A 12,386-nucleotide genomic window follows, 5' to 3' on the forward strand; every position below is an offset into this window, starting at 1 on the left:
CTTTAATTAAAGCTAGAAGGATAAATCTGTTTACAGTATGGGGAACACTATCATTAATAAAACATAGAAATAATTAACAAATTAAATTCTGCTTTGTGTGTGAATAGTTACATTTAGGGGCTATGAGAATATGTCTCCTAAACCGACACATATGCTAAGCACTTGGTTTGCAGAGGTGAAAAGAAAAAAATGAGACTGCATTTTTCTGATATTTATAGTATCCTTATCCTAGATTGTGAGTGCTTGAATGGAGAAAAAGCTATTATGTTCATTTTATAGTAAAAGAAACTTATTTTTCAAGAGATGAATAGCTGGGATGCTAATGATGTGCTTTCAAATTAAGAATTTTGATAGCACATCAGGTATATATTGAAGCTTTAATTTAATTCCTCATCATAACCTAAACAAAAAAGGAAAAGATTCATGATAAAATGAGTAATTCTAAAACACAGGACAGACTGGGCTATTCTGAAGAAGGACAAATTTCATATTGTGGTGAATTCTGCTATTAACAATTAGAAGGTTTTAGGGGCTCAGAACATTAAGTGGTTATTTGTAAAGAATATGACATATCCAGACATATCCAGACCTCTGGGTAGAGACTTCCCTTCACATCCCTTGTCAATAAACAACCTCTTGTTTTTTAAGCTTTCTGGCAGACAACAGACCACACAGGAAGTAGCAATGTAGACATTCATATCGACAGTTAATGATGCATTGTTTTTTATGTCACTCAGTAATTTCCTATGGAAAACAATGGGAACCAAAGATCATTCCCATTTTCAAGGAAAGTCAGCTTCCAATATTGCCTTATTAATTTAACACATGCAAGTATTTGTCCTAGTTGCTACAGCAACTAGTTCGTGGGTGTATATTTCATCCTAAATGTGAAAAAGCTGAAAAAGCAAACAAATGCTATCTGCATACTGATGACATTTCTATAAATAGAAAAGTCTTTATGCTAATGTTGCCATGATTGGAGATATGTGCCTCTTGCCCTCAGTTTCAATTATGTTGTACTTGTTCGTTAATTTATAAAACACCTATCCGATGAAAACAAAGAGGAAACCACTTCCAATGAGTTTCCAAAAAGCTGGGAACACATGAAATTATTCATAATTAGGTGATAGGTGTATGGTAACAGCTCCCACCATGTACAGAAGAGTTGCAACAAGCATACTAATGAGTCCACATTGCTCCAAAAAAGAAATAGATCATGTGAGCTTGAGGTGAACAGATGATAAATCTCTCTGACCATAACCTTCTAGAGGGATGGAGGGGCAAAAGCCTGCATTCTAGACTTAGAAATAGAAAGCATCCAACACATCTTCCTGGAAGCCATTGTTATTTATGCAAGAGGAAATGAGCAGCCGAATTTGTAAGCATGCAGAGGTGCATGAGATGGGGAGAACTGAAACGTAAAGGAGCAGGAGGCCAACCCCAACATACTTGGCTTTCTTGTACAGTCACTCACTGATACCTCACACAGTTATTATGCTCTCCAATTCTCAGTGTCCTTATTTAACAAATAAGGAGAACTGCTGTGAACAGTAAATAAAATATGTATTCATATAAATGACTCTTTCCATAATAATATAGTAAACCACAATGTCTAAAAGGAAGTAAAAGGGAAAAAGAGAAAGAAAGAGACAGAGTTAGAGAGAGGGGGAAGGAAGAAGGGAGAGGGGGAGAGAAATGTTGCCATCGAGGCAGTCAGGGGGGAGTGTAGGAAAAAACTGGGGATATTGATGGTGGAAAATGTGCACTGGTGTTGGAGATTGTGTGACTGAAATTCAATAACGAACAACTCTGTAACTGTATCTCAGGGTGATTTAATTAAAAAAATCATTTAGAAAATATCATGTGCTCAGCACAGGTTGGGCCACTTAGTATTATTCTATATATGGTAACTATTCCATGAATGACCCAATTTGTCATTCCTTCTGTTCACCAAATTCTTCTATCATTTCTCCCTCCAGTATCAGTTTAGCAATGCCTCCCTACAGTTGAATGTGGCCAGAAAATAGGTTTAAGTCATATAACATGGGAAAGTTCTTTTAGAAGGAACCCAAGGGCCAGCAGGGTCTATCACTCATGCTCATTCCCTATACTTTCCTTCATGCTGGCAGAACCCACAACTAACCACAGAGACAGGAGGTAACAAGAAGTAAATATTTGCAGGGTCTGGGGTGGCGTAGTGGGAATTGAGTTACTCTGTTTTTTCTAACCAAGTTTTGAAAGGAGAAGTTGGATCATTTGAGGGATTTTTTTTCCTGGGCCAATCTTGTATTGTGTGTCACTTCTGAAAATTATGTCAATTCTGTCCTATTGTTCATGTTTTCTGAGATCTTATTTTGATTCTGTGTTCCTACTGACATGGCACTGCTTTACACAGAGGAAACACTATGCTTGCTATTTGAAAACGTGTGCAAGATCACGGTCTCTAAATTATCAAGAGCTCTCCACATGGCCAAAAATAGGCCTACATTACCAGGCAAACATACTAGCACTGCAAAATGTAGACTTCCCTGGAGAGACATGTTTATCAATCAGAGACCTCTAGTTGGTTTGGGGATGTGGGAACATAAGTTACCAAGAGCTATTCAGGCATAGGAAAATTTATTTCACTCCTTTCTTGATCTAGAGCTGCATCTCTTAGTCCCAAGGTAAACTTTTCATCTTTTCTCACCCTCTACATATTTCTTGGTGTTATCATTTGGAGGTTAGCATGAGTTCACCCTCTTGCAATAGGCCATTTCACTTTAAGTGTATGTTAAACTAATATTGACCTTTACAAAGTAAAACAAAATCTGGTATTTGTGCTCAAAAGACTGAAATAGCAAAAGATGTGGAAAGTAGGAGATTAATCAAATTAAAAAAAAATTTCTTGCTTAGAAACTCTCTAAGGGAATCAGTCATTTTTATATAGCTGGCAATGAAGACAGGCTCTGCCTCTTCTCCTGAATCCTTCAGCAAATAAATTTTAGAATTTATCCAGAGTTCAAACCAGGAAGCTAGATAGAGATATTTCATTTGACAGAAGGTGAAAACTTGAAGAACTGAGCACCAGGCCTTAGTGAGAGTATGCAGACATGAAGGTTGAATAAGTTTAAGGAGTTCCAGAAGGTGTCAGGAAAAGGGAGTTTGGGGCCTGCTGGTGGGGTGTGGCCATCTGTGGGAAATAGCAGGAATGAAACAGGGAAGGGAATATCTGAGCAAATTCCCAAAACAAAGTCCCAAAATATCATTAATGATAAGAATGCAAACATTTCATGTACATTTATTTATACAACATCTAGAGATCAAAATTACTCCAACAAACCTTATTGGGAAGGTTCCATATAGGCTTATCTAAAAAAGAAAACTCCAACCTTTTCTTTTCTTCTTCAACCCTGTAAAAGCCAACAAGCAAAAAGCCCTTGGCATGGAAATCATTATTTCATGCAAGTCTATAAGTAGGGTTAAAACATTTCATCAAGGAAATGAAAATCTGTTAAAGTAGGAAGTCTATCAATAGAAATGTGTAGTTGTTAGGCAAAATCAGATCTTTTACTTGCTACCAATGTGAGACATCTGTGCTCAGATTCTGTAAAGAGCATATCAGAGACGATAATTTTCAGGGACGTGAGTAATATGGACCTGTTTTTCTCAGGTCATGTTCTGATGATAATACTCCAGTAATTACACCAGTGTCCTTATTATTTGAAGGGATTTGAGATGGCATTGTCATTTCTTTCTTAGTTTGAGGGCCACACCTGGTGATGCTTTGGGCTTACAAGACTGTTGCTCAGGGGACCATGTGGTATCAGGATGAAATCCAAGAATCCCTCATGCAAAGCATAAATTAGACCTATGAGCTATTTCACTTGCTCAAATCTTTTTTAAACATATCCCTAGGGTCCAGAGGCATAGTACAGTGGGTAGGGCAACTACCTGGCACGTAGTGTACCTGGGTTCAATTCCTGGCATCCCATATGATCTCCAGAGCACCATCAGGGGTAATTCCTGAGTGCAGAGCCAGGAGTAACCCCTGAGCATTGCCAGGTATAGTCCAAAAACAAAACAAAAAAATTAAAATAAAATAACCTTCCTAGATGATCAAAATCTTCCAGTCTAAAGATACCCAGTGAAATGGCACATACCTGTATCCATTCTCTATAGGAATCTTCTCCAGGTGTCCAGCCATTCTCAGGGTAGTTGAGGCGGGAGCGCTCTGCAGACCAATTGGTGCTATACTGGGAAGAAGCTGTGATTTGATCAGAATCAATCTCTCCTGATTCCATGCCCAGAGCTTCCATACATTTGAAATCTGAGGGAGAGTGAAATGAAGCAAAGTTATCAAGACACACAGGACTTATGCTGCCTATTTCTTTTTTTGACCAGCCAGGGCAGACTGAAAGGTTCAATTTGGCATTCACATAAAGTCTTTCAAAAGATAGCGGCAGGAGACTTATTGGAACATAATACTGAGGCATGTATTTTCAAGATAATAATTTTTATAAACAAGACTATGAAGACTTATAGTGATTCATTATGCTCCCAACTGGATCTATGACAGAAATACTATTAGAAGTCTTTTAGGATACCACAGAAGTTTAGATTCATTTTCAGGATATTTTGTTCTCCAGTTGTTGCAAAAACAGAAAAAAAATCCATATCCATTTGCAAATCATAGATAGTGACTAAACTCTACCTTATAGATTTCTTGAAATTGAATCTCATTCATTCCCTTTAACCTCATGCCTGCATCTTAAGGTCATCATCTTTAATATCGTTTGTTAATTTTACTAAAACAACAACTTTATCCTATAAAACTGGTCTCTCAGGGCCAGCGAGGTGGTGCTAGAGGTAAGGTGTCTGCCTTGCAAGCGCTAGCCAAGGAAGGAAGCCAGGGGGCAATTTCTGAATGCTTAGCCAGGAGTAACCCCTGAGCATCAAATGAGTGTGGCTCGAAAAACCAAAAAAAATAAAATGGTTTGTTATTTTATGGGGAGAGGTCGCGCTAGAGGTAATTTTACTAAAACAACAACTTTATCCTATAAAACTGGTCTCTCAGGGCTGTTGAGGTGGCGCTAGAGGTAAGGTGTCTGCCTTGCAAGCGCTAGCCAAGGAAGGACCGCGGTTCAATCCCTCGGTGTCCCATATGGTCCCCCCAAGCCAGGGAAAATTTCTGAGTGCTTAGCCAGGAGTAAACCCTGAGCATCAAACGGGTGTGGCCCAAAACAAAACAAAACAAAACAAAAAAACACCAAAAACAAAAAACTGGTCTCTCAAAGGTGCCAAAGAACATCTCAGATATACAGATAGTAATAACAATGCTCATGGTGATGATCATGAATCATGGAAACATATCCATGGTGCTTCACAAACTCAGTGAAACAGTGAAATCAAGATAAAATAAAACACTGCAAAATGAAGACCAGCTTTTAGGAAAACATGACTTCAAAGTACCAAAGGAAAGGCAATTTGAAAATCAAATACAACGTTCTCAATCATCCAGAAAGCCCCAATTAACCAAAATTTTAAAATTTTGAATTTTCCTTCACAAGATATCAGGTTTTACAACATAATTTTCTTTTACTCATTTTCTACTTTTAGACTTAGGACTTTCAAAGACCCCCATTCCTTCCTTATGTAACTCTAAAACCAGGCAGCCAGAACTAATAAAGTACACAATGTCTTACGTTTTCTTAACTAGTTTTTTGTCTTGGACCTTTCAATGAATTGAGACCATATATAAATGTTGAGAAAAGATCAAATGAGTTGAATGTTTTAATAGAATAAAAACACAGATCATTCTCTTTTCTGTCCTGGAAAGTTGTCATAGAAATTAAACATGGGGGCCCGGAGAGATAGCACAGCGGCGTTTGCTTGCAAGCAGCCGATCCAGGACCAAAGATGGTTGGTTCGAATCCCAGTGTCCCATATGGTCCCCCGTGCCTGCCAGGAGCTATTTCTGAGCAGACAGCCAGGAGTCACCCCTGAGCACCGCCGGGTGTGACCCAAAAACCAAAAAAAAAAAAAAATTAAACATGATTCATTATTTCATATGAATACTCACTTTAAGAAAAAAAATTGGTGCCACTGCCATGCAGCAGTACTTGGCTTAGTACTGGCTCACTTTAAGAAAAAAAAAATTGTGGGGCCAGCAAGGTGGCGCTAGAGGTAAGGTGTCTGCCTTGCAAGCGCTAGCCAAGGAAGGACTGCGGTTCAATCCCCCCGGCGTTCCATATGGTCCCCCCAAGCCAGGGGCAATTTCTGAGTGCTTAGCCAGTAGTAACCCCTGAGCACCAAAAAGGTGTGGCCCGAAAAAAACAAAAAAATTAAAACCAAAAAAAAAAAAAACAAAAACCCAGCAGTACTTGGTTTAGTGTTATTGGTCCGAGATCTTGACAGTTAGGCCCAACAGCGCTGTACTTGAACCTGGCAGTGCTTGGGATCACCAGGGCTACTCCTGGTAGTACTGGATGGCTGTTGGGAAGCAGGCAACTTGCACCAAGAATGGAATATGAAACTCATATTTGCTATTGTGCTCTACCTCTTAAGTCATCTTCCAGGCCCTGAATATCCACTTTATTTACATAAGAAAGAAAAACTAAATGGCTCTGTTATTCTCTTCCACAATCAAACCTTCCTGGACTGTCCCTGTGCATGACTGTGCTGTCAATGAGAGGCTGACGGTTTGTGGTAGGCCACCTGTCATCAATGTTTGTCATTTGATGATTTCAGCCCTGCATATATATTTAAGGATGTCATGTAGTCAGTCAGACCATTGTTTCAAACCACTGTTTTGCTATTTCCCAATTTCCTCCTATCATTTTAGAAGTTTCCAAACACCACTTTCATGCATGATTTTAACAAGAGAATACACCAAACAAAACTTCCTATATTCATAAGAAACCATTAAACAACAACAACAACAACAACAAAAAATACTTGGGCACTCCAGAGCACAAAAAGCTTCCTTGGCATTTCTTATGGTTGTAGGTGTATGAGGAGCAATAATGACGTATTTACCACAGGGCTTTGCAAAATGAACAAATACTGACCTTCTGAGACACTGTTCTGCAAGACACTGTAGTTGGCAGAGAAACCTTCTTTTGCTATGGCACTGTCGGTGTAAAAAACCATGGAGAGAATACCCGAAGAGGAACGGATTCGACCTGGTGTTTTCTGGCCACAGTAGCGTCCAATATGAGGCCAACTGGAAAGAGAAGAGAGGCAGAGCCATGAGCCATTTTTTTGCTTTTAAAGCAGATAGATGCAAGTACAGTGGCTCTCAAGCCTGGATCCCAGCAAAACCCAAAGTGCTTTCTTACCCGGAGCAAGTCTACACTGGTTAATTGGTTTGCACCAAACATATTGGATCTGGTTTGTGGAGAAGGTTTTAAAATGTGTTTGGAAGGGCCATAACAGACAGAACCACACTCCCCAGTGAGCCGGATTGTTTTCAAGAACTGTATTGAAATACTTGCTTCAATTGCAAAGGATGAGATTTGGGCTGTCAAATGGCACCTTGGCATTCATTTCTGGGACCAAACTGCACACATAGGCAGCATTGAAAGATTCCAGCTCGGCTCTGGTCCCAGGTCTCTTGGAGTTGCCTGTCCGCATTTCTGCTGCTCTGGAAGGAAATCTTGGAGGGGTCCCAGGGAACCAAAGCAGTACTAAGAATCTGGTGAGCACAGAGTAACCTTGGTTTCTCTCCTCCTCTGTATTTATTTATTTTACAAAGGGGATTAACTTGATATTTTCTTTCAATTTTATTCCTCCCCTTAGTTACCCTTCTTTGGTGTCATTAAAAGGGTGGAGAATCCCTTTCGTAAACAGGGTGATTCTGAAGTTTGCATATTGGGCTTGTGGTGCATGCTGGCGGTCGCATATAAGGTGTTAGTGCTCACATACTTAACCGTGGTGCTCATTAATGGTTACATTCTTTAACTGAGATGTTGGTACACTTTGTTTGGTTGCCAGCATCAGTAGTATCTTTTCTTCAGTGGTAGTGTGTGTCTCTTCAGCTATAGTGCTTGCTGAAGTATCTGCTGGTCTCATATGGTGCTTGTCTGAGGATACATGTCTGGGTGATGGTGCTTGCATAAACTTTATTCATTTGGGGTGGGAAGTGGATTTGAGTCTTTCTTGTGGTGCTCAGAGCTACCTCTAGTTTTTCTTTTCAAGGGTGACTCTTGGCTGTACTTATGGGACCATGTGCAGTTAGGGAGCTGGCTTCATCCAAGGCAAGCATCTTAAACCCTATATTATTTCTTTGGTTCTTGCACGTCTTTTAGTAGTACTTAAAGGGTCTATACACACTGAGCTATAGTGAAGCCAAAATTCTTACAGGCCAGAGGTCATACTTGTCATTCTTGTCAGGGTCATACTTGGTGTGAAGGACAGCACTGGGGATTAAAGCTACAACTTTATGCTTGCAGACATTCTAAATCACTGAGGATTTCCAAGCTGCTCTCAATTTATCTTATGTTTGCCAGAAGAATGGAGGAAAAACTACCAAAAGCTGCTCTTGGATCTCCCAACCACAATCCATTGGCTCAGAGGCCTCAGGGCTCTATCCAGCAAGGCTAGGGGGTATAAAGTGCTGAGATAAACTAGTTGAGCATTATATCATTGAACTTAGATTATCTAATGCAAGTCCTGTGCCCTAAATCCTATTATTTTAGAAACCTTAGTTTTATCTTTTTGTTTTTATTTTTGTGGCCACACTAGTGGTACTCAGGGCTATTCCTGCAGGGCTCTGTGCTCAGGAATCATTCCTCATGTCTCAGAGGATTATATGGGATGCCAGAGATCAAACCCAAGGCAGCCATGTGCTAGCCAAATGCCCAACCGACTGTACTATCTCTCCAACCTCTGATTCTATCTTTAAAAATTTAATTAAATTTTTAATTGAATTACTGTGAGATACAATTATAAAGTTGTTGGTGGTTGCATTTCATTTGTTAACTAGCCCTCATTTATCTTTTAATCCCTGTCTTATTGGGATAAACATTGTAACATTTATCTTTTAATCCCTGTCTTATTGGGATAAACATTGTAAGCTTGGACAAACAGTGGATCATGTCCTAATCAGTCTTTCTCTGAATATTAATAATTATAATAATTATGTAATTTATAATGATGACACTAATTAACAGTTATAGAGAGTAAGATGTGAAACAATAGATGCCAATAATATACACATAATTTTGCATGCTGTAACCAAATGAAAGGAAGTCCATTTGATATTCTTGGTTTGTTCTTTTTACTCTCCATAAAATGATTGCAGTACTCTGTGTTCAGTGGGCAAGAAATGGCCCAAAGAAGCTAGTGGACAGTTTACCTGGGTAAAACAAGTCACCCATCACAAGGAAATAAACATCAAAACATAGGCAAAATTTGCGAAGTCATGTTGCTATTTGGCTTATATTGGTCACTTCTTTGTTGAAGTATTATTACTTAAACATTGGCAATTAGTAACTGCAAATAGTCTTATAAACAGTGCAGAATCTGGCTTGGGAATATTTCCATTTATTTCCTTGTCCAGATCAATAGCAATATAAAAAGAAATGCCCCCTTTACTCCAGAATTTTTCATTGCACATATGGTAAAGAATGTACCAGATGGTTTGGGCTTAGAAGGACAATCTGGTGTGGCCCATTTCCCCCTCCAAAAATCCATGGCTCTGTGCATTTCAACTAAGAACTGGTGCTTTGTTCAAAGCAACACATTGAAGGGACATTTCCCTCGAGGGTTGAACCTTCAGCAAGGCTGAAGTATTATTGAAGTGGTATTCCAAGACCTAGAAGCAGAGCTGCAGAAGGCAGCTGATGAGGGCTAAAGAAATAAATAGTTCATGGTTGATCAAAAAAGCCCTATACTCTCTCTGATTCCCCCGTACTGCCACCATCAACCCATACACAAACACACTTGAAATGAGTTCCTAGTTCACCGAACTCAGTCCTCTGTTTTTGAGAGTGCCCAGATCTTTTGCTAATAGGCTTTCACTGTTGGGGCCAACCTCTAAACAACAACATTAAATCAAACTGGTTTGCATATTTAAATGAGGTCAAAATGGCTACTCTGAGTAGATGATAATGTTGCCATGTGTTCCTAGTGTTTGAGATGACTAAATTCAAAGAGTTTTCTCTGGACTGGAACTCTAACTCTCCAGCAACCAACCAAACATTTGGTACGTGTAGGCCATTATGTTGAAGACAACAATAAGGCTGGCCATTAAGGGATACTGATATAGATGATATCTAAATGACACATGGTCATGAGCAGTGGTTTGCATTATGGGAGGAAACTTTTATTGCATTTGGCTTCTCCAGTTGGCAAAAGAAAAGCATCTCAGATAAAATTTGCTGATATTTTTTTGGTTTTGTTTTGCTTGCTTCTCTTCAGCTTTATTCTGACTTAGAGTCCCCATGTGTTCATTTCTGTGCCAGATTTTCTTCATTCTGAATGCATCCCTATTACTAATTTGAAGTTTTCCTTCGCATGGAAATGCAAAACTACAGTACACATGCAGAAGATCTTGCTAGTGTTGTACACTCAGGTTTCTCCTTTCCTCAAAAAAGAATCTCCATTTATACTCTTCAATCTTTATGGTCCATTTATGTTCTTAAGAGTCAGAGTTAAGGGCTGGAGGGACCTGAGGGACTGGCTCTCAATTTGAAGCTCACCACAAAGAGTGGTGAACGCTGTTAGGGAAACAACTACACTAACAACTAGTATGACAATGTTAAGAAGTGGAAGAAGTGGAATGCTTATGGAGATACAGGTAGGACGGGAGAAAAAAGGGGGGCATTGGTGGTGGGAATTCACTAGTTGCACTGGTGAAGGGATGGTATTCTGTTCATGACTGAAACCCAACTAAGAAGATACTTGTAATTATGGAGCTTAAATAAAGATTTATATTAAAATAATTAAAAAAAGAGTCAGTTATGGTCTTAAGAGTTCACACTTCTTCCCTCCTTTTCCTCATTTAAATCTTCCTATTGTGGTTTAATAACTTTTTTTTTTCTTTACTTTCTGGACAAACTTTTACAGCCCTAATCTTGAGTTACTTTTCTGATCTACACAGCCACTGACCTTACCAAGAAGACAAGGACACAAGAAAACTGTAGTCACCCCTTAAACCACTGCTCCTCCCCCTCCTCACTGATTCCTTTGGGGGAAAGTGTGAATGGGGGAAGGGTGGTCTCTTTGAAAAAGCAAACAGAAGAGAACTTGTCTAATGCAGACTCATAATTTAGAGAGTCTCCATGACTCACTGGTTTATAATGTTTAAGACATGCTGGGTAAATCTGCCTTCTGCCCTTTAGAATAGAACATTGCCCCCAGACAGTGTGGAGCAACTCTCTTTAGGAGCCCTGAAGATACAGAGTGAAAGGCTTTTTCGACTTAATACAAAGATGTATTGAATTTTCCTGAACAACAGCAAGACCTTAGCCTTGCAAGCTAATGCAATATTGATCTGAGCAAGAGAGGGTGAAGTACTCTCGCCATCTTCTGTGTGTGCTCATTTGTGTATTTACATGAACACAACTATTGAATTTCCAGCTTCCATTATTGAAGAACTAGAGGCCAAAGAAATGAATGAAAACGGACACAAACAGAAGAAAAATTTAAAAAAATGAATTAGCTAAGAATTGAAGCAAGTCACAGAGTCACAGGCTCTAGGCTATCTCTTGGTGTTGGGGAGGAGGGAGGAATGATGAATAATCTTCTGAGTGTAAAGATAATCTGGATTTATGCTGTTACAATGAGAATGCTAATACTACATTCTTGTATTTTGCCATTAATCGCTCCAATCTTTGCAATCCTATTTTAAATCAGGAAATTTGGCCTTTTTTTTTACCAACTTTATATGTGGAAAAGGGGCAATGGTCTACTATAGTAACTTATAAAGGTGATGTATTTTGACTGAAAAAAAGGGGGAATCATTTCAAAAGATTGGCTATAAATACTTTTTTTAAACAACTCCCTTGATGAAGAATATCTGAACTTTACCATTTTCCCTCAGCAAAGAAATGCAATTAGATTATTTACATCTTAGCATGTTTATATTCACATTTTTAAAATAATTCAAAACATTCATATACATATTAATATAAGAATGTAAGACAAAAAAACCTAAGAAACTGAATCTAACTGACTGCTAAAATTACTAATTTTTAGAATGAAGATAATAACTCAAGTTCCAGTTTCTTCCACCTAGGTCTAGACAGAGGGCTGACTTCATTTGCACCCATGTGATGTAAGCTAAGTGTGCATGTTTGTCTCCATAGTTCAGCCCAAGCATTTGAAATATCTACTAACAGTTCTTTGCTAATGGCTTTAAACCATATGTAAACTTCTCCCAATTACTTTAGAGTTGCTACTTG

General features: G+C 38.8%; 1 protein-coding gene across 3 annotated transcripts in view; it reads right to left on the reverse strand.

Moving 5' to 3' along the window:
• Nucleotides 1–12,386, reverse strand: part of NRP1 (neuropilin 1) — a 160,571-nt gene that overhangs the window by 68,165 nt on the left and 80,020 nt on the right. For all 3 annotated transcript variants that reach the window (XM_049777169.1, XM_049777170.1, XM_049777168.1), the window contains exons 6-7: nt 7,050–7,204; nt 4,143–4,309 (exon numbers count right to left, since the gene is read on the reverse strand). In XM_049777169.1, the coding sequence (XP_049633126.1) occupies nt 4,143–4,309; nt 7,050–7,204 (322 nt within the window). The remainder of the gene's footprint in view (nt 1–4,142; nt 4,310–7,049; nt 7,205–12,386) is intronic.

The sequence above is a fragment of the Suncus etruscus genome, chromosome 7 (assembly GCF_024139225.1).
Source record: "Suncus etruscus isolate mSunEtr1 chromosome 7, mSunEtr1.pri.cur, whole genome shotgun sequence".
Classification (NCBI taxonomy): domain Eukaryota; kingdom Metazoa; phylum Chordata; class Mammalia; order Eulipotyphla; family Soricidae; genus Suncus; species Suncus etruscus.